At 54.0% G+C, this 22761-nt stretch overlaps 1 protein-coding gene across 1 annotated transcript in view; it reads right to left on the bottom strand.

The window, feature by feature from the left end:
- Positions 1–22761, bottom strand: part of luzp1 (leucine zipper protein 1) — a 93223-nt gene that overhangs the window by 5130 nt on the left and 65332 nt on the right. The window contains exons 2-3 of the mRNA XM_078423109.1: positions 15453–18471; positions 2404–2625 (exon numbers count right to left, since the gene is read on the bottom strand). Of these exons, the coding sequence (XP_078279235.1) occupies positions 2404–2625; positions 15453–18299 (3069 nt within the window). The 5' untranslated portion in view covers positions 18300–18471. The remainder of the gene's footprint in view (positions 1–2403; positions 2626–15452; positions 18472–22761) is intronic.

Raw genomic sequence — 22761 nt, 5'->3', positions numbered from 1 at the left:
AACGTTTAGTGCAAGGTAAAGCCTGCAAAGTCCAATCAAGGATAGTCTGAGGGTCACCAAAGAGGTAGATAGTTCAGCACCGCTCTCTGGTTGTGGTAGGATGGTTCAGTTGCCTGATAACAGCTGAGGAAGAAACTGCCCCTGAATCTGGAGGTGTGCGTTTTCACACTTCTGTACCTTTTGCCCAATGGGAGAGGGGAGAAGAGGGAGTGGGGCTGGGTGCGACTCGTCCTTGATTAAGCTGCTGGTCAGGCAGCTGAACCTGGCAGCTGATCGAGAACATGGTTCAGCAGTTAATGGCTCATCGTGATTGTTCGTGCAAAGCCCGATAAAATACTTCCAAGAAGCGGTTTGGGAAAATCCTGAGGCAGGCATGATTGGAAAGGCTCTGAGCAGATGTGACCAATCCAAAATTCTTTTGTGCATGAAAAAGTGCCCTCCACACTGCATAGCACACATTCCACAAATAGCACTGGGGAGCAACTCCAATTACACACAGACCTCCACATCTTAAGAGTTTTACAGGGAGAACTCGATGGTATTAAGTAGCCATGTCTGTTGCTGGGAAACCATTCCAGTGACTCTAACACAAAGCATTTTGTGGTCGGCCAGAAAATAATAGTGAAGTGCGTGTTCCATGGGGTAACATGATCAAGAGACTCGAATAATTGTAAACATATTTCTAAACCTCAAGTTTCTTGCTGTGCTAAGCTTGTTTATGTAACCTATATTACACACAGTAATCACATTTAATTTTACTTGCTGCTGAAGTCTTTCTGCCTGAGTTCTTGTTTTTGGGGTTTACATGTTCTGTCGTGGATGGTTTCCCTTAAGAATTATTTTCCTTCTCGTCGTGTGATCGCAGTCTCGTAGAGGAGCAGCACTGATAGACACGAAATGCTGGAGCAACTCAGCGGGACAGGCAGCATCTCTGGAGAGAAGGAATGGGTGACGTTTCGGGTCGGGTCTGAAGAAGGGTCTCGACCCGAAACGTCACTCCAGAGATGCTGCCTGTCCCGCTGAGTTACTCCAGCATGTTGTGTCTCCCTTCAGTGTAAACCAGCACCTGTTGTTCCTTCCTGCACACACGAGTATCGCCTTGTCTCCAGAATTACCTGCAGCGTCCAGACGTAAAGATTACCATCTCGGGAGCAGCCGGTGAACAATGCAGCAAATAAATCATAGAGGCGTTAAGGCTCATAGTTTAGCTGCAGTCTTAATGTCTACAGGCATCAGTGGCGCAGTGGGTAAAGCTGCTGCCTCGCAGCGCCAGAGACACGGTTTCGATCCCGACCTCAGGAGCTCTCTGTGTGGAGTTTGCACGTTCACCCAGTGACCGCATGGGGTTCCTCCCACATCCCAAAGACGTGTGGGTGTGTAGGTTAATTGGCTAATAGGCTCTGAAGTACACAGACGATGTGGACGGCCCAATTGTAATCATGTGGTCTTTCCGCTGACTGGTTAGCACGCAACAAAAGCTTTGCACTGTACCTCGGTACACGTGACGGTGAACTGAACGGACAAACTGCCTTGGGGACATTGGCTTTGTCTTTTTGCATGATTTTTCTTTGTTTGTTCTGTATGTAAATTGCCCTTAGTGTGTCGGGCAGTGGGTGCCAAAGTGGAATAACATTCGGTTCATTGTTGCTAACAAGAGATTCTTGATTAGTGCGGGTGTGACGGGCTTTGGGGAGAATGGGGTTAGGAGAGAGAAATAGATCAGCCATGATTAGATGGTGTAGGCTTGATGGGCCGAATGGCCTAATTCTAATCCTATTCCTTATGAACATAGAAGGGGCGATCGCTGGTTGGCAAGGGGCCAAAGGGCCTGTTTAGTTTAAGGTAGACACAAAATGCTGGAGTAACTCAGCGGGACAGGCAGCATCTCTGGAGAGAAGGAATGGGTGACGTTTCGGGTCAAGACCCTTCTTTACCTCAGTCTCCGGCATTTTGTGTCTACCTTCGATTTAAACCAGCATCTGCAGTTCTTTCCTAAACGGCCTATTTAGTTTAGTTTAGTTTGGAGATACAGCGTGGAAACAGGCCTTTCGGCCCACTGGGTCCGCGCCGACTAGCGATCCCCGCACATTTATACTATCCCACACACACTGGGGACAATTTTTTGACATTTACCAAGCCAATTTACCTACATACCTGCACGTCTTTGGAGTGTGCGAGGAAACGAAGATCTCGGAGAAAACCCACGGGGGGAGGATGTACAAACGCCATACAGACAGCACCCGTAGACGGGATGGAACCCGGGTCTCTGGCGCGACAAGCGCTGTGAGACAGCAACTCTACCGCTGCGCCACCATGTCGCGTCTGTTCCCGCACCGCGTGAGTCTTCACGTGCTACCTGCCCCCTGGTCTCCCCGCTGTCAGTGAGCCACAGTGAGTACGTACTACAGGGGCCGTGTCCTCGGTCCTGGGCCCGCTCGGATGGGTCGGGCTGCCCTCGGGATTCCTCCTCAGTTCAAGTTTGACCGACTGCCTCTTGCCCGCAGCGTCCGCCCGAGGCCCTCTGTCCGTCACCAGCTCCGACAGGATCTGCTTGGCCATCTCCTTCCTCTTGGACATCACGCTGGAGTTGAGTGCAGAGAGAAGGTCCGAGCTCTCCTGCCCTGTCTGGACAAAGAGAGGCAATTAATAGCAGCCAGCCGCTAGGTGTAGGAACCATCTCCGGAGATGCTACCTCAGCCGCTGACTTACTCCAGCATGCTGTGTCGCCAATGTTAAATGGTCACTTTCCCATCATCCGTCCAAGCTCCTCTTTCAAGTGGGAGGAGGTGTCAACTAATCATAGAGTCACAGAGACACAGAGTCACAGAAACACACAGTCACAGTGTGGAAACAGGCCCTTCAGCCCAACTTGCCCACACCGGCCAACATGTCCCAGCTACACTAGTCACATCTGTCCGTGTTTGGTCCATATCCCTCCAAATCTGCCTTTTCCATGTACCTGTCTTAATCGTTGGGATAGTCCCTGCCTCAACTACCTCCTCTGTTCCATACACCCGCCACCCTTTGTGTGAAAAAGTTACCCCTCAGAATCCTGTTAAATCTTTCCCTCCACCTTAAACCTATGTCCTCCAATCCTTGATTCACCTGCTCTGAGCAAGAGGCTGTGCATCTACCCAATCTATTCCTCTCATGGTTTTACACATCTCTAATCATCTAGACAAGGATAGGAACTAGTTTGAAGAAGAATCCCAGACCAGAAACGTCACCTATCCGTGTTCTCCACAGATGCTGCCTGACCCGCTGAGTTACTCCAGCACTCTGTGAAACGCCACCTATCCATGTTCTCCACAGATGCTGCCCGATCCGCTGAGTTACTCCAGCACCTTGTGTCTGTAGTGGGAACCAGCCCACAGGTTTAGACGCTTATCAGGAAGAGATGGTGCCGCTTGTAAAATTATTTGAAGGGATCGCTTCAGCTTTTGCTTAGGTTAGTTTAGATTATTGTTGCATTTAATTTATTTTAGAGATACAGGGCAGAAACAGGCACATTGGCCCACCGTGCCCGTGCCGACCAGCGATCCCCGCGCCGACCAGCGATCCCCGCGCCGACCAGCGATCCCCGCGCCGACCAGCGGTCCCCGCGCCGACCAGCGGTCCCCGCGCCGACCCGCGGTCCCCGCGCCGACCAGCGGTCCCCGTGCACTAGCACTATCCCCACACTAGGGACAATTTACAATCTTTACCGAAGCCAATTAACCTACAAACCTGTGCGTCTTTGGAGTGTGGGAGGAAACCGGAGCACCCGGGGAAAACCCGGGGAGAACGTGCAAACTCCGTACAGACAGCACCCGTAGTCAGGATCAAACCTGGGTCTCTGGCGCTGTGAGGCAGCAACTCTACCACTGCACCACCCACATGTACTGAGGTGCAGTGAAAAGCTTTCTTGTTGCGTGCTATCCCAGTCAGTGATATGACTGTACATGATTACTATTGAGCCATCCATCAGGATAAAGGGAATAATGTTTAGTGCAAGGTAAAGTCCGTAACATCTGATTAAAGATAGTCCGAGGGTCTCCAATGAGGTAAATGGGAGGTTAGGGCCACTCTATAGTTGTTGAATAGATGATTCAGTTGCCTGATAACAGCTGGGCAGAAACTCTCCCTGGATCTGGGGGTGTGCGTTTTCACACTTCTGTACCACTTGCCTGATGGGAGAGGGGAGAAGAGGGAGTGACCGGCGGGGTGAGACTGGTCCTTGACCATGCTGTTGGCCTTGCCGAGGCAGCGTGAGGTGTCGATGGACTCAATGGAAGGGAGGTTGGTTTTGCGTGATGGTCTGGGCTGCGTTCAGCCTACAGGTTTAGAAGCTCGACACAAAATGCTGGAGTAACTCAGCGGGACAGGCAGCATCTCTGGAGAAGGAATGGGGGGACGTTTCGGGTCGAGACCCTTCTTCTAGAAGGAGACCCGTCTGACAAAGGGTCTCGACCCAAAACTTCACCCATTCCTTCTCTCCAGAGATGCCGCCTGTCCCGCTGAGTTACCCCAGCATTTTGTGTCTTATCTTGGATTTAAACCAGCATCTGCTGTATTTTCCTACACACGAGGTTTAGAAGCTTATCGGGAAGGGATGGTGCCCCTTGTAAAGTTATTCAAAGAGATCCCTTCAGCTTTTGCTTTTCAATGTATTGCAAAGAATCCCAGACCTATGTGAACCAAGTTTAATCATAAGCAGAGCTCGCAGAGTCAAACGTAAATGCTTCTCCTCAATTCTGAAATGCCGGAGTTCATAAATATGAATGCATAACATTCTTCACAATAACTGTGTCTTATGTTGGAATGTAAAAGAATTCCTGAGCAGATTGCAGGTATAGATCTGCTTTGCAGTTTGGCAGCCCAACATGAACTAGTCTGTATCCCATTAATCTTTGCTTTAAATGTTCAGATTTTTAGTAAGATAGCGTTGGGGCTTTTGAGAGCCAGTGGAGGTAAGTTTTTGAGGCACAGATATTTGGATATCATATGCAGTTGAATTGGAACATTGAACGTCGAATATGCCATTAAATTTCTTCACTGCCTGCTGTACCTGCACGCTTACTTTCAGTGACTGATGTACAAGCACACCCAGATCTCGTTGTACGTCCCCTTCTCCTAATCTGACACCATTCAGATAATAATCTGCCTTCCTGTTCTTGCCACCAAAGTGGACAACCTCACATTTATCCACGTTATAGTGCATCTGCCATGCTTCTGCCCACTCACCCAACCTATCCAAGTCACCCTCGAACCTCATAGCATCCTCCTCGCAGCTCACACTGCCACCCAGCTTTGTGTCATCTTGGAGATGTTACATTTAAACTTAGAGATGTTACATCGTAGTTCAGGACTAATCTGTGTACTACAACTCTCGTTTGTTTGTTTGTTTGTTCCTGAACTACAGCCAAAACGGTAGAAACATAGAAAATAGGTGCAGGAGTAGGCCATTCGGCCCTTCGAGCCTGCACCGCCATTCAATATGATCATGGCTGATCATCCAGCTCAGTAACCTGTACCTGCCTTCTCTCCATACCCCCTGATCCCTTTAGCCACAAGGGCCACATCTAACTCCCTCTTAAATATAGCCAATGAACTGGCCTCAACTATCTTCTGTGGCAGAGAATTCCACAGACTCACCACTCTCTGTGTGAAGAAATGTTTTCTCATCTCGGTCCTAAAAGACTTCCCCCTTATCCTTAAGCTGTGACCCCTGGTTCTGGACTTCCCCAACATCGGGAACAATCTTCCCGCATCTAGCCTCTCCAACCCCTTAAGAATTTTATATGTTTCAATAAGATCCCCCCTCAGTCTTCTAAATTCCAGCGAGTACAAGCCCAGTCTATCCAGTCTTTCTTCATATGAAAGTCCTGCCATCCCAGGGATCAATCTGGTGAACCTTCTCTGTACTCCCTCTAAGGCTAGAATGTCTTTCCTCAGATTAGGAGACCAAAACTGTACACAATACTCCAGGTGCGGTCTCACCAATGCCCTGTACAACTGCAGCAGAACCTCCCTGCTCCTATACTCAAATCCTCTTGCTAAGAATGCTAGCGAGACAATTCTAGGCCCACCTTACTCACCGTCGTCCCTTTGGTGCTAATGGAAGAAGTTTCATTGAAATCGGTGTTATATTTTTTAAGTTATTCACATTTTAAAGTTTTAAATCTAGCTCCTAGGTAGGGAGGGGGGAGGGGCAGGGAGGGATGGAGTGGGGAGGAGGGAGGATAAGGGGGGGTTGAGGGGGATGGAGTGGGGGAGGAGGAGGGAGGGAGGGGTGGGAGTGGGGAGAGGGGACGGGGAGGGGGGAGAGGGGAGGGGGGGGGGAGGAGAGGGTGTTGCACCAATGCAGGAGAGGTTTGGGCCCAAAGGGTACACTTGGTCTCGTAATCCTTTGATTCCTTTTGCCAGATGGCTTTTGGCCTCACACTTTCCCATGTTGACACTGCCATGTTTTCTCTCAGTCTATCTTTACCTTATTGCAGAAGCACACTGTCCCTCATCTCAACGCACCCTGAGGGATAGGAGTAGAATTAGGCCATTCGGCCCCTCAAGCCTACTCAGCCATTCAAATCTATCAGGATCTATCTCTCCCCTCTAACCCCATTCCCCTGCCTTCTCCCCATAACCTCTGACTAATCAATAGTCTAAAATTATCCACTGACTTAGCCTCTACACCCTTCCGCCAAGTTTTGTATAATCGGCAAACTTGCAAACCTTACATTTTGTTCCCACCTTCAAGTCATTATTGTAACAACTGAGGGTCAAAGACCCAATCTCTGAGCTACTCCCCTCTTGTGGACAGAACAGTCCAAGTCATTACCACTCACATCCTCCATGTAAACTTTAGACTTTAGCCTTTAGAGATAGAGTGTGAAACAGGCCCTTCGGCCCACCAAGTCCACGCCAACCAGCGATCCCCGTACACTGGCGCCATCCTACACACACACACTGGGGACAATTTACAATTTTACCAAAGAGAATTAACCTACAAACCTGTACATCTTTCGGATGTGGAAGGAAACCCACTCAGCACCCAGTAAAAACCCACGCAGATCACGGGGAGAACGTACAAACTCAGCACAAACTGCAACCGTAGTCAGGATGGAGCCCGGGTCTCTGGCGCGGTAAGGCAACACCTCTAGCCGCTACACCACCACAATACCAACACCGTCTCTACCACATTGCCAACACCAGACCTTGTCCTTGGTCCTGTTGCGCGGCAAAGTCACGGTGGCGCGGCGGTAGAGTCGCTGCCTCGCAGTGCCAGAGACCCGGGTTCAATCCTGACTACGGGTGCTGTCTGTATGGAGTTTGTATGTTCTACTTGGGACCGCGTGAGTTTTCTCCGGGTGCTCCGGTTTCCCCCCATGTTCCAAAGGTGTGTGGATTTGTAGGTTAATTGGCCTCTGTAAAATTGTCCCTGGTGTGTCGGATAGAACTAGTGTACGTGCGATCGTTGGTCGGCGTGGAGTCGGTGGGTCAAAGGGCCTGTTTCCACGCTGTATCTTTAAAGCTAAAACTAAATGCTGAGAACTATATTCTGCACTCTGTATCTACCCCTGGGCTGTAATATTGTACTTGAGTTGGGGTTGATTCTTGTTATGTGTACCATTGTCTAATTTGACTGGACGGCATGTGAACAAAGCTTTTCACTGTACCTCGGTACACGTGACAATAATAAATCTAAACCTAAACAAGAGAGCATTGATTAAGGTAGATTGAAAATTAGTTTTAAAAGCTTGTCAGCAATCAACAATTTTCACAGATACATGTATAAAACCAAGTGAAAGATTATCCTTCTGTGATTTTCCAAAAAGGTTAAAGGCATGACCACACCAAAAGGGGCAGCACGGTGGCGCAGTGCCGGAGACTCAGGTTCGATCCTGACTACGGGCGCCGTCTGTACGGAGTTTGTGCGTTCTCCCCGTGACCTGCGTGGGTTTTCTCCGAGATCTTCGGTTTCCTCCCACACTCCAAAGACGTACAGGTACGTAGGTTAATTGGCTTGGTAAATGTAAAAATTGTCCGTAGTGGATATAGGATAGTGTTACTGTGCGGGGATCGCTGGGCGGCGCAGACCCGGTGGGCCGAAGGGCCTGTTTCTGCGCTGTATCTCTAAAAAAAATCTAAAATCTAAAAGAGGTTTATAATAGAGGCAAGAAGATTCGTGAGTCTTTTTGGATGAGGCAAAAAATGAACAAAAGAATGTGCAGAGGGATTAGACAGGATTCATTGATTTACTCCCATAATTTATGAAAGGGTTGTAAGAGCTTCCATAACTTTGTGGAAAGAGAAATAGAGGTGTGAAAAACGAATGTGCGCCCAACAGACACACTGGCAGGAAAATTATTAATGGGCGAATAAAATAAATGGCTGAGACAATAAAACAGAAGATGGTTTTATCTGCCTTCATTCTAGAAGCAGCATAAATACTGCAGAAATAGCTGTGGAATCATAGGAGAAAATAGCTCAAGGTCATTAATACCACAAAGGGGGAAGCACTTAAGGTGGCACGGTGGCGCAGTGGTAGAGTTGTTGCCTCACAGCGCCAGAGGCCCGGGTTCGATCCTGACTACGGGTGCTGTCTGTACGGAGTTTGTACGTTCTCCCCGTGACCTGCGTGGGTTTTCTCCGAGATCTTTGGCTTCCTCCCACACTCCAAAGACGTGCAGGTTTGTAGGTTAATAGGCTTGGCATAAATGTAAATTGTCCCTAGTGTGTGTAGGATAGTGTTAGTGGTCGGCACGGACTCGGTAGGCCGAAGGGCCTGTTTCCACGCTGTGTCTCTAAACTGGGCGGCACGGTAGCGCAGCGGTAGAGTTGCTGCTTTACAGCGAATGCAGCGCCGGAGACTCAGGTTCGATCCTGACTACGGGTGCTGCACTGTAAGGAGTTTGTACGTTCTCCCCGTGACCTGCGTGGGTTTTCTCCGAGATCTTCGGTTTCCTCCCACACTCCAAGGTTTGTAGACGTACAGGTTTGTAGGTAAATTGGCTGGGTAAATGTAAAAATTGTCCCTAGTGGGTGTAGGATAGTGTGTTAATGTGCGGGGATCACTGGGCGGCACGGACTTGGTGGGCCGAAAAGGCCTGTTTCCGGCTGTATATATATGATATGATAGATATGATATGATAAACTAAACGAAGATGGTGGAAGTCATACTGATACTCGAGTGTGTAGATTGCAAGGGTTTAAGAAGTGGTTGCAGAAATAGTGTTAGTAACGATCTATAATTTCCTGGATTCTGGAACGGAATCAGCAGGCAGGTGAAGTGGCAGATGGAGCATAATGTTGGAAAATAAAAGGGGTTGGACACGTGAGAGGCAGGAAACATGTTCCCAATGTTGGGGGAGTCCAGAACAAGGGGCCACAGTTTAAGAATAAGGGGTAGGCCATTTAGAACTGAGATGAGGAAAAACTTTTTCAGTCAGAGAGTTGTGAATCTGTGGAATTCTCTGCCTCAGAAGGCAGTGGAGGCCAATTCTCTGAATACATTCAAGAGAGAGGTAGATAGAGCTCTTAAGGATAGCGGAGTCAGGGGGTGTGGGGAGAAGGCAGGAACGGGGTACTGATTGAGAATGATCAGCCATGATCACATTGAATGGCGGTGTTGGCTCGAAGGGCCGAATGGCCTCCTCCTGCACCTATTGTCTATTGTAGGTACGCTTTGTTGAGAAATGGAAAAGTGTTGTCCGTGTTAAACGATGAGAGGTTTCGTTTTGGTTTGGTTTCGAGATACAGCACGGAAATAGGCCTTTCGGCCCACCGAGTCCACATCAACCAGTGACCATCTGTACACTAACGCTATCCTCCCTACACTGGGGCCAATTTACAACTATACCAAGCCAATTAGCTGTACGTCTTTGGAGTGTGGGAGGAAACCGGAACTTCTGGAGAAAACCCCCGCAGGTCACGGGGAGAACGTACAGACTCTGTACAGACAAGCACCTGTGGTCAGGATTGAACCCGGGTCTCTGGCGCTGTGAGGCAGCAACTCTACCGCTGCGCCACCGCTGCCCCCTAACAAGTATAACGGAGGCACAAGGAACTGCAGATGCTGGAATCCTGAGGAAAACATAAAGCACCAGAGGAACCCAGCGGGTCAGGTCGTATTTGGTTCAGTTCCACACAGTTGAGTTTAGTTGAGGAGCCAGCGCTGCCGTCGTAGCTGCGGCTTGCCTGCAGTCCGTCCGTCTTTTGTGTTTTTTGTTGTTTTTGTCTGAATTGTAGTTTTAATATGATGTAGTGTTGTATGTTATGTTTTGGGGGGGGGGGGAACGGGAACTGTAACTGTAACATTCTCTCTCCAGAACGGAGACACCTGGGTCTCTGGTTCGCATAGCCCGCGGTCCGGACTCACCACCTGCGGCGCTGGCTGCCTGCGAATGCTGCGGGAGCGGCTGCGACTCGTCTCCGGAGGCTCCGGCGCGGGCCGCGTGGACGTCGGAAGCCCGCAGGCCCCTGGATGGGGGCCGACATCGGGAGCTCCGGCAGCGGCAGAGGCAACGTGTTCGCCCGCCCCGAATCGCGGGGCTTGGGTCGGCCCGCCGCGGACCTTTCACCGTCCGGCGCGGCCTGAAATAGGCCGCGGGATTTTTTTTCACCGCCCAGCGGGGGCTTCAATATCGGGAGCCCCGACGTGGCAACTCCAACAGCCTGACCGCGGGACAAGACGGCAGGGAAGAGAAAAAGACATTCTGGCCTTCCATCACAGTGAGGAGGGACTGGAGGAGACTCACTGTGATGGATGTTTCTTTTTGTTTGGTGTTAGTTGTGATTGTATGTGTTATTGCATTTTTATTGATTAATCTTATTGGTCTTATTGTTCAACTGTGGGTAATGTTTCATTTTACTACACATTTATGTGTATGTAACAAATAAACCACTATTGACGTTAGTTTAGCTTATTGTCACGTGTACAGTTGCGTGCTACCCAGTCCGTGAAAGACTACACATGATTACAATCAAGCTGTCCACAGTGTACAGGCACAGGGTAAAGGGAATTATGCTTATTGCAAGATAAAGTCCGATTAAAGATAGTCCGAGGGTCTCCAATGAGGTAGATGGGAGGTCGGGAACGCCCTCTAGTTGGTGATAGGACGGTTCCTGATAACAGCCGGGAAGAAACTGTCCCTGAATCTGGAGGTGTGCGAGTTCACACTTCTGTACCTCTTGCCCGATGGGAGAGGGGAGAAGAGGGAGTGGCCGGGGTGCTGGTGGCTTTGATGTAGTCACGGTCTGAGGCTTTGCTCCCTTTGGTAATCAGTTATCCTGAACTGTTTGTTGGACATGGGGGAGGCCGACAACGATGCAGGTAGAGGAGGAGGTGAGACTGGCGGATGGACGGACTGACACCATGTCCGTACAGATGTGGAAACATCTGCAGCACAATACGTGCCGTGTGAAAGTCCTGATGAGGAAATATGTTTTTGTTCAGGTTTAGCCAGACCCTGATGAATGATAATATTAAGAATAATATTGGTCTTGGCACTGCCGGAATAATTAAAATTCCTGATTTACTACCTTCACTAATTGCCAAGTTTCATCCAGTGGAGAGAAATTTCCATGTAATTGCTCGAGAAGAATGTTGAACCATTTTTCCAAGCGAGCATTCAGTCTGATTTTGAATAATGGAGAATGGTGGCTGTACACGCGACTCCGAAATATGTTTTCCTTTTGCAAAATTGAACCTTCCTTCCCGATCATGTTGGAAGGAACTGCAGATGCTGGTTTACGCTGAAGATAGACACAAAGTGCTGGAGTAACTCAGCGGGTCAGGCAGCGTCTCTGGAGAAAAAGGACGGGTGACGTTTCGGGTCGAGACCCTTCTTCAGACCATCTTTCTTCAGTGTGTAGAAGGGTCTCGATTAGAAACGTGTCTCATTCCTTCTCTCCAGAGATGCTGCCTGCCTGCCTGCCTGCCTGCCTGCCTGCCTGCCTCGCTGAGTGACTCCAGCGGTTTATGTGCATCTTCTTCTGACTGATTGTAGCAGGGGGGTGGCAGTCGGTGTGGGCAGGGGGGTGGCAGTCGGTGTGGGCAGGGGGGTGGCAGTCGGTGTGGGCAGGGGGGTGGCAGTCGGTGTGGGCAGGGGGGGGTGTGGGCGGGGGGGGGGGGGAGGGGAGAGGTGTGGGCAGGGGGGGGAGGGGAGAGGTGTGGGCAGGGGGTGTGTGGGCATGGGAGAGGTGTGGGCAGGGGGGTGGCAGTCGGTGTGGGCAGGGGGTGTGTGGGCATGGGAGAGGTGTGGGCAGGGGAGAGGTGTGGGCAGGGGGGGGGGAGGGGAGAGGTGTGGGCAGGGGGGGGGTGTGGGCAGGGGGGGGTGTGGGCAGGGGGGTGGCAGTCGGTGTGGGCAGGGGGGGGTGTGGGCAGGGGGGGGTGTGGGCAGGGGGGAGGTGTGGGCAGGGGGGTGGCAGTCGGTGTGGGCAGGGGGGTGGCAGTCGGTGTGGGCAGGGGGGTGGCAGTCGGTGTGGGCAGGGGGGTGGCAGTCGGTGTGGGCAGGGGAGAGGTGTGGGCAGGGGGGGGGGAGGGGAGAGGTGTGGGCAGGGGAGAGGTGTGGGCAGGGGAGAGGTGTGGGCAGGGGAGAGGTGTGGGCAGGGGAGAGGTGTGGGCAGGGGGGGGGGGAGGGGAGAGGTGTGGGCAGGGGGGGGGGGAGGGCAGGGGAGAGGTGTGGGCAGGGGGGGGGGAGGGGAGAGGTGTGGGCAGGGGAGAGGTGTGGGCAGGGGAGAGGTGTGGGCAGGGGAGAGGTGTGGGCAGGGGGGGGGGGGTGTGGGCAGGGGGGGGGGTGTGGGCAGGGGGGGGGAGGGGAGAGGTGTGGGCAGGGGAGAGGTGTGGGCAGGGGAGAGGTGTGGGCAGGGGGGGGGGGAGGGGAGAGGTGTGGGCAGGGGAGAGGTGTGGGCAGGGGGGGGTGTGGGCAGGGGGGAGGTGTGGGCAGGGGAGAGGTGTGGGCAGGGGGGGGGGAGGGGAGAGGTGTGGGCAGGGGAGAGGTGTGGGCAGGGGAGAGGTGTGGGCAGGGGGGGGGGGGGAGGGGAGAGGTGTGGGCAGGGGAGAGGTGTGGGCAGGGGAGAGGTGTGGGCAGGGGAGAGGTGTGGGCAGGGGGGGGGGAGGGGAGAGGTGTGGGCAGGGGAGAGGTGTGGGCAGGGGAGAGGTGTGGGCAGGGGAGAGGTGTGGGCAGGGGGGGGTGTGGGCAGGGGGGGGGGGAGGGGAGAGGTGTGGGCAGGGGAGAGGTGTGGGCAGGGGAGAGGTGTGGGCAGGGGGGGGGGGGGAGGGGAGAGGTGTGGGCAGGGGAGAGGTGTGGGCAGGGGAGAGGTGTGGGCAGGGGGGGTGTGGGCAGGGGGGGGGTGTGGGCAGGGGGGAGGTGTGGGCAGGGGGGGGGAGGGGAGAGGTGTGGGCAGGGGAGAGGTGTGGGCAGGGGGGGGTGTGGGCAGGGGGGGGGGAGGGGAGAGGTGTGGGCAGGGGAGAGGTGTGGGCAGGGGAGAGGTGTGGGCAGGGGGGGGGGAGGGGAGAGGTGTGGGCAGGGGAGAGGTGTGGGCAGGGGGGGTGTGGGCAGGGGGGGGTGTGGGCAGGGGGGAGGTGTGGGCAGGGGGGGGGGGAGGGGAGAGGTGTGGGCAGGGGGGGTGTGTGGGCAGGGGGGGGGGGGGGGAGGGGAGAGGTGTGGGCAGGGGGGGGGGGGGGGGGGGAGGAATTGGAGGTGAGAAAAGGCCAGAACAAAGCAGGAACGGCAGTAAATGACCAAGGAAGGGTGGAGCCCACAATGGCCTATTGTTGGCTGGGGAAGAGTGTTGCAATGAAGGGTTGCAAGGATGCGAACGATGGAACTAGAAGGACGACTAGGGTGGAGGAGGTAGGGGGAGAGGGAATGCAGGGGTTACTTGAAAGGAGAGAAATCAAGGTTCATATCTAGGACGTGTCAAGGACCTGTTATAGGTGTCCTATAGAGTTGCCAACTTCCTCACTCCCAAATAAGGGACAAAGGGTGACGTCGCCGCCCTGCGCCCCACGTGACCTCACCCAGCCAGCGGCCACGTGCTCCCGGCCCGGGCGGCCGCCATTGGTGAGCGGTCACGTGTGGGCGGCGCCTAACGGCTGCGGCTCGCTGGCAGTCTGTTTGTCCTTTTTTTGTTTGTGTGTTGGTGTTGGGGTGTTTTGATTTTGGTTGTGTGGGGGGGGGGTGTATGTATGGGGTTGGGGGAAATCTTTCTTTATTTAGGTCTCTTCCTCGGGGCGAGGCTTGGCCACGGGGCCTTCCATCGCCCGGTGCAGCTCGGCCATGGGACTGAACAGTGCCCAGCGCGGCTCGGCCGCGGGACTTTCCATCGCCCGGTGTGACTCGGCCGCGTGGACTTTCCATCGCCCGGTGTGACTCGGCCGCGTGGACTTTCCATCTCCTTGCGGGGGCTGTGAGGGTCGGTCGCCTCGGTAGGGGTCGAGTTGTCTGTACGTGGGAGGGGCATGGGGGAAGAGAGAGGGGAAGTTTTTGGCCTCCATCACAGTGAGGGGGTGTTTGGAGTCACTGTGATGGATGTTTGTGTTGGGGTTGTGTCTTGTGTTTTTTGTACTGCTGGCTAAGTAATCTCGTTCGGAACGAATGACAAATAAAGCTATTTTGGATTTGGATTTGGATATTTGGGAGTGAGGAACGTTGGCAACCCTACTAATACGGGGCAAGGGCGGTCCCGTACGGGTCAAACTAACTTAGCCCAAAATACAGGATGTCCTGGCTAATACGGGACAGTTGGCAACCCTAGTGTCCGTCCGACCTCCTGCCTCCTGCAACAATGCCCACCAACTCCCTGGGCCGAAGTCATGACTCCCCCCCTAATGGAATCCAAGTCAACGGATAATTTTTAAGGCAGAGATAGATAGATTCTTGATTGGTACAGGTGTCAGGGGTGATGGGGAGAAGGCAGGAGAATGGGGATAGGAGGGAGAGATAGATCAGCCGTGATTGAATGGTGGGTTGTGTAGGAAAATAACTGCAGATGCTGGTACAAATCGAAGGTATCACAAAAAGCTGGAGTAACTTTTTCTTAAACTGTGGCCCCTGGTTCTGGAACTCAGCGAGTCAGGCAGCATCTCAGGGTAGAAGGAATGGGTGGCGATTCGGGTCGAGACCCTATCACAAAAAGCTGGAGTAACTCAGCGGGTCAGGCAGCATCTCAGGAGAGAAGGAATGGGTGACGTTTTGGGTCTCTCCTGAGATGCTGCCTGACCCGCTGAGTTACTCCAGCTTTTTGTGATACCTACGATTGAATGGCGGGGAGTAGACTTGACGGGCCGAATGGCCTAATTCTGCTCCTATCTATCACGTGTGGATTTATGAACACCTGGAGAAAACCCACGCAGGTCAGGGAAGGGGAGGAGAACGTACAAACTCCGTACAGACAGCACCCGTGGTCGGGATGGAACCCGGGTGCCTGGCTCCGTGAGGCAGTGGCCTTACCCGTTGATGGGGACTCACCATGGCGCAGCTGTTGTTCCAGTTGGCCACCTTGGACGCCACCGTCGAGGAGCTGAGCTGCCTCTGCCGTGCCGCCGCCGTGCTCGGGAAGCTCCGGCTCAGCTCCGACATCGGGCTCCTCCGCGACTCCGAGGAATCCGAGGAGTTGGAGAAGTTGCTGAGCCTGCGGCTGTAGGCCTCGGTTGGAGAGGCGGCGTCCCCTGACGTCCTCCTGGGGGTGAGGGCCAGGCGGGAGTAATCCAGCCCCAGGTCCCGCTCCCGCCTGGCCGCCGGGTCGGCCGCCGCCATCACCACCGCCCGGGCGCCCCTCTCCTCCTGACCACGGCTCATGTAGGAGGCCTGGCCGTCCTGCTCCGCCCCGGCCACCGTCACCCTGGTGCTGACCACCGGGCCGGGCACCGCCACCATCACTGCCTGGTCCTCATCGCTGCTGCTCCCCGAGTCTGACAACGCCTTGATGGCGATGATGTCACTGCGGCGGATGGAGGTGACGGACGCCTCGCCGTGGCCGTGGCCGGGGCCGATGGTGATGTTGCTGGTGGACGTGTGGAAAGCCCTGGCGTTGGCGGGCCGGTGTGAGGACAGCTCGGACGGCAGGATGGTGATGCTGCTGGTCACTTTATTTGGCGCCAACGGCGGTGTGGGGGGTGATGGCTGTCGGCTGGTACCCGGCTCCGCCATCACCATCGCCACCGCGGCGCTCATCACCTCCTTCTTGTCGATGGCGATAATGGCGGGCTTGATGACGGCCTTGGATCTCAGGCCCTCCCGTGGGCTGCACACTCGCCTCACCTCCAGGCCGGCCCGCCGGTTGGCGCCAACCCCATCGCCGCCCGCCCGCGGGTTGTGCTCGTGCTCAGGACGGGCACTGACGGCCGTGTACTCCAGGCCCAGGTCATGGGAGCGATAGGAGCGCATGTCCCTCAACCGGTGCCCTCTGGTGGTCACGGCCTCCTTGGCCTCTGCCTCAGGCTCGGCGGGGGCCGGCGCTGTCCCGGGCGGCTTCTTTGGCGGCGCCGGCTGGCCGTCGTCGGCATCGAACTCCACCACGAAGGAGTTCCTGGCGCCGCCGCCGCGAGGGCTCGAGTGGGTGGTGAAGGCCGGAGCTGGGGGGCTCGAGTGGGTGATGAAGGCCGGCGCCGTGCCGTTGAGGAGGGCGGAGGTGGCGGCGGTGACCGCGGGCTCCACCAGGCCTTCATCCCCCTCGTCCCCCGTGGTCGGGGGTCTCTCGTGGCCGGGCATCTCCAGGGCCTTTCTCGGCCGGTCGGGGGCAGCCGCCTGGTCCGAGTCGTCCAGCTCGGGTTTGCCTCGAGTCCCGTTGATGCCGCCGGCCTGACTGTGGGCGCCCCAGGGTCTCTTGCCGTTGGACTCGTTGGCCGCGGGTGGGTAGCGGCTGAGCACGGCCGGGGGATCCTTGGTCTTCCTGGCCTTCTCTGGGTGTGGGTCCTGGACCTGGGCCCTCGGCTCCGAGCTGGGCTTCTCCTTGAACCTTCGCTCAGTGGGAGCGGCCTGCCGCGGGTTGGAAGATGCCCGCTGGAACCTCCTGCCCATGTTGGGGCTGAGCGGCCGCCTGCTGCGGCTCTGACTCTTCCCAACGTGGTCCTCCTCCAGCAACAAGTCCGGGTTCCTCACCTTCTCCCTCTGGGACCTCGGCTGAGACCAGACCTCCTGGACCTTCTCCCTCTGGACTTGGGGCTCCTCCGCCACCCCCCTGGGGCTGTGCTTTGGACTGTCCAGCCGGGACCGCATGCGGCTCTCCTGTGGCGAGGTCTGGCCGTTGCCCACGGTGGTCCTCTCCCCGCTGGTCATCTGTTGCCTCATGTCCTCCAGTTGGCGGCCCAGCAGTGTGGCCAGGGTCTGCTCGCTCAGGAACCTCTCCTGCAGCTCGTTGTGCTTGGCCTCCGTCTTCTTCAGGTCCTCCTCCACCATCTCCAGGAAGGTCAGGCGCTTCTTCAACCTCCTGATCTCCTGCGTCAGGTCCTTGATCTTGTTGTCCTCCTGGCCCTCCTTCTCCCTGAGCCCGACGTTGTGCGAGATGGTGAGGGAGTCCAGGCCTCCCTTCCCCAGCTCGGTGGACATGTTCTCCTCGATCCGCAGGCCTCCCCTGTCGCCGGTGTAGCCGTAGACGTTGACGTTGGCCCTGAGGTTGGAGGAGTTCTTGCCCTGGTCCACCGCGCTGATCCTGTTGTTCGCCTCCATTGTGGTGGTCAGCTGGTGGACTCGCCGCTCGCTTGCCCGCAACGCCTCGCTCACGGCTTTCCGCTCCTCGCCCAGGGCCACGGTCAGGGACTTCAGCTTCTCCAGCTCGGCCAGGATCGACCTCTCCGACTTGTCCAGCCGGGTTTCCGAGGACTCCAGCTCCCTGACCCGGAGCCGGAGCAGCTCCAGCTCGGTGGTCAGCTTCCTGGTCAGGTTCTTCTCCTCGTTCAGGCTCAGGCTCAGCTGCGTGCAGTCCGACTTGCTGCGGCCGAACGCCCCCTCCAGCTTCTCCAGCTCCGCCATGCGGTCCTGCAGCGCCTCCACCTCTGCCTTCAGCTCGCGGCCCAGCCGCTCCTCGCCCTCCAGCTTCTCCCTCAGCCTCCGGCACATGTCCTCCGCCTTGCGCACCTCCTCGTCCTTGCCCTCGGCCGCCAGCACCCTCCTGCGCAGCAGGTCCACCTCCCCCAGCAGGCCCGAGTTGCTACCTTCCACCTGGATCACCTTGTCCTGCAAGTCCATGATCTCGTCCTCCATGCGATGGAGGCTCCTGGTGGCCTCCTCCAGCTCGTCCACGCGGTGGCCCAGGCCAGTCAACTTCAGCCGCAGCTGCTGGGCCGAAGGCTCTTTCAAGCTCATCATGTCCGTCATCACTTTTGCTTCTCAAGGCCCAGTCTGCGTTTGGAGAGAGTCTACAAAATGTCTTATCGTCCCGCCTCTATGGGCATTTATTCCGGCCGGGACTCGCGGTTCACGTGTTCAAAATTAAAGTCCTCAAGCCCAACTTTCACCGCCTTTTCCCCAGTCTCTTGCGTCTTTGCATCTGAAATGAATCAAAATGAAATGAAATGAATGAAATTTCCCGAATCGAAAGCATTTTAACCTGTAAAAGAAGAAAAGACACACTCGTGAGGAGGGGCCAAGGTTTGTACGGAGCCGGAAGAACTCAGTCATCGAGTGATCCAGCATGGAAACAGGCCCTTCGGCCCAACATGTCCCATCTCCACTAGTCCCACTTGCCTGGTTTGGCACATGTGCCTCCAAACCTGCCCGATCCATGTACCTGTGTAAATGTTTCTTAAACATTGCGATAGTCCCTGCCTCAACCACCTCCTCCAGCAGCTCGTTCCATGCACCCACCACCCTTGTGTGAAAAAGGTTACCCCTCAGGTTCTTATTAAATCTTTCCCCACCCTCACCTTAAAAAAAAAATGTCCTCTGGTCCTCGATTCCCCTACTCTGGGCAAGAGACTCTGTGCGTCTACCTGATCTATTCCTCTTGCGATTTTGTACGCGAGTCAATAGAAAACTCGCACCCAAAATACCGCTTCCCATTTCCCCAGCTCCCTCCCATCTTCATAGGTCCATATTTCTGGGAGCAGACCTCCTCCAGCAGCTCGTTCCATGCACCCACCATCCTTTGTGTGAAAAAGTTACCCCTCGGATTCCTATGAAATATTTCCCCCGTCACCTTAAACCTGTGTCCTGTGGTTCTCGATTCCCCACAGTGTCAGATTTATACAGCACAGGATACAGGTCCTTCGGCCCAACTCATCCATGCGCAAGATGTCTATCTGGGCTGGCCCCGTTTGCCCCATATCCCTCTAACTCTTTCCAATCCATTTGCCTTGAGCTGAACACAAAGTGCTGGTGTAATTCAGCAGGTCAGGCAGCATCCGTGGAGAGAATGGATAGGCAACTCTTTGGGTCAGGTGCCTTCTTCACACCCTCCACAGATGCTGCCTGACCCGTTGAGTTACTCCAGCACTTTGTGCTTTGCCCAAGATTCCAGCATCTGCAATTCCTTGTATCTCTGGGCTTAGGTTTATCATTGTCACAAGTACCGAGGTAGAGTGAGACCCATGCTGTCCAAACAGATCAGATAATACTATTCATAAACACAATCAGGACAAACTCAAATACAATAGATGGAGAAACGGGAAAGATACATAATTCGGAATATAATTCTCAGCATCGTAGTGCATCAGTTCCTGAAACAAAGCACAATGCCCATCCGTGTACCTGTTCAAGTGCCTTGTAAATATTGTACTTGATCCACCTTCTCATTCAAGATGATCACAGCGTGGAAAGAGGCCCTTCGGCCCAACTTGCCCATACCGACCAACTTGTCTCATCCTGGCTAGTCCCACCTGCCTGTGTTTGGCCCATATCCCTCCAAGCCTGTCCTATCCTCGCCCATAGAGGCGGGGGAGGGTCTCAAGGCAGGATGATAAGACATTTTGGAGACTTGTGTAGGAAGGAACTGCTGGTGCTGGTTTAAACCGAAGATAGACACAAAAATCTGGAGTAACTCAGCGGGACAGGCAGCATCTCTGGAGAGAAGGAATGGGTGACGTTTCGGGTCGAGAACCTTCTTCAGACTATCTCTCTTCAGTCTGTAGAAGGGCCTCGACCGGAAACGTCACCCATTCCTTCTCTCCAGAGATGCTGCCTGACCCGCTGAGTTATTCCAGCGTTTTGTGCCTCTCATCTTTATGAACCTGGGTTGCCCTGTTTACTCAGTTCTGCATTGGTTTTCCAGTTCCGCCCATTTTACCAAGGCACGCGTTTCTCAAGGGATGCACATTCAGAATATTAATTCAACTCTGCATGAACCCTGTGTAATTGGATCCAAATTGTAATGTCCAGTGGCAAATCTCTCGGGCTCTCGAGGAAGACAGCTTTGGACAAATCTGAGACGTTTTCCTTAGTCAGAGGGTGGTGAATCTGTGGAATTCATTGCCACAGAAGGCCAAGTCAGTGGATAATTTTAAGGCAGAGAGAGATAGATTCTTGATTAGTGCGGGTGTCAGGGGTTATGGAGAGAAGGTGGGAGAATGGGGTTAGGAGGGAGAGATAGATTAGCCGTGATTGAATGGCGGAGTAGACTTGATGGGCCAAATGGCCTGATTCTGCTCCTATTACTTATGAACTTGTGACGTTCCCCTGATGGTCTGAGCAAGGATAATCCCACAGTTACCACCACGCTGGGAACATTGGAGGCCCGGGGGGGGGGGCACTGCGAGGGAGAGGGAGGGGAGGGAGTAGGGTTGCCAACTTCCTCACTCCCAAATACAGGACAAAGGGTGACGTCACCGCCCCGCGCCCCACATGACCTCACCCAGCCAGTGGCCACGTGCTCCCGCTCCACCAATGGTGGCCGCCTGGGCCGGGAGCATGTGGCCCGCTGGCTGGGTGAAGTCACGTGGGGTGGTGACGTCACCCTTTGTCCCATATTTGGGGGTGAGGAAGTTGGCAACCCCTACTAATGGGGGACAAGGGCGGGTCCCGTACAGGACAAACTAATTTAGCCCAAAATACGGGACAGTTGGCAACCCTAGTCCAGACCAGACTGACCAAACGCACTCTGTTTTAGATTTAGATTTAGAGATACAGCGTGGAAACAGTGAGTGTCGTCCTTCAATTCCCCGCTCACCATGTGCCTATCCAAAAGCCTCTTAAATCCCACTACCTTTTATTTTTGTCTGGAGATGTGGCGTGGAAACAGGCCCTCCGGCCCAACGAATCCGCACTGACCGGCGATCACCACCATACTCTAACACCATCGTACTCGCACTAGGGAAACTAGAATTCTACCAAAGCCAATCAACCTAAAAACCTGTGTGGCTTTGGAGTGTGGGAGGAAACCGGAACACCCGGAGAAAACCCACGCAGGTCATGGGGAGAACGTACAAACTCCGCACAGACAGCACCTGTAGTCGGGATCGAACCCGGGTCTCTGGCGCTGCAAGGCAGCAACTCTACCGCTGCGCCACTGTTTTCAGACTACGAGTTTTTTTCCCCATTAGTATTGTGGTCATAAATATAATATATAATTATTGTTTATTATATTTTTATCTGTGTCTGCAATGCTTACAGGCCTGTTATGCTGCTGCAAGAATGTGATTATTCCATTGCCAGTCCATATGACAACTAAACAACTCTTGACGTTTATTGAATAATGAAGACCAAGAAACCTATGCCAATATTTCTAAACCATTTCCTAGCTGAAAAGTTCAGGATTCAATTGTTTCTGTCTTCCTGCCGTTCTGTTTATCCACGGATAGGGTAGAAGATTCCAGAAATACTGTGTTATTTTCGAACGCTGAGCTCTGGCCGTTCACAGATCACTCTTTACTTTGTGACGGTTTCCTCTCCGAGGAAAAGCTGCCTCAAAAAGAATTGAATGGCAGCTGCATGCAGATGGTGTTATAAGTCCACATGTAGTTGTTTTAATTGTTTATTTTAGCTTTCAGTTTAGTTTAGCCATTCATCATTCATTCAACAGTTTGAGAAACAGGCCCTTCGGCCCACCGAGTCCATGCCGACCAGCGATCCCCGCACACTAACACTATCCTACACACACGAGGGACAATTTACAATGGTACCTAGCCAATTAGCCCACAAACCAAAATGTCTTCGGAGTGTGGGAGGAAACCGGAGCACCTGCAGAAAACACACGCTGGCCACGGGAAGAACTCGGTGTGTGTACACTAGTGTATGTAGGAATGTGCTTGGGTACAGGGATCGTTGGTCGGCACGGACTCGGTGGGCCGAAGGGCCTTTTTCCGTGCTGTATCTCTAAACTGAACTCACCCCATTCACACTCTCACTCCCACACACGATGGGTCATATCAGAATGTGAACCTTGTAATCTATCACCTCCTTAGATTAGTTTAGAGATACGGCACAGAAACAGACCCTTCGGCCCACCGAGACCATGCCGGCCATCCATCACACTAGTTCTATGCTATCCCACTTTCCCATCCACTCCCCACACATTCGGGACAATTTACAGAAGCCAATTAACCCACAAAACCTGTTCGTCTTTGGAGTGTGGGAGAAAACCCGGAGAAAACCCACGCAGGTCACGGGGAGAACAATAGACAATAGACAATAGGTGCAGGAGGAGGCCATTCAGCCCTTCGAGTCAGCACCGCCATTCAATGCGATCATGGCTGATCACTCTCCATCAGTACCCCGTTCCTGCCTTCTCCCCATACCCCCTCACTCCGCTATCCTTCAGAGCTCTATCCAGCTCTCTCTTGAAAGCATCCAACGAACTGGCCTCCACTGCCTTCTGAGGCAGAGAATTCCACACCTTCACCACTCT

Source organism: Rhinoraja longicauda, chromosome 27, assembly GCF_053455715.1.
Source record: "Rhinoraja longicauda isolate Sanriku21f chromosome 27, sRhiLon1.1, whole genome shotgun sequence".
Taxonomy (NCBI): domain Eukaryota; kingdom Metazoa; phylum Chordata; class Chondrichthyes; order Rajiformes; family Arhynchobatidae; genus Rhinoraja; species Rhinoraja longicauda.
Note: the sequence above shows the minus strand (reverse complement) of the source record. Positions and strands in the feature narration are given on the sequence as shown.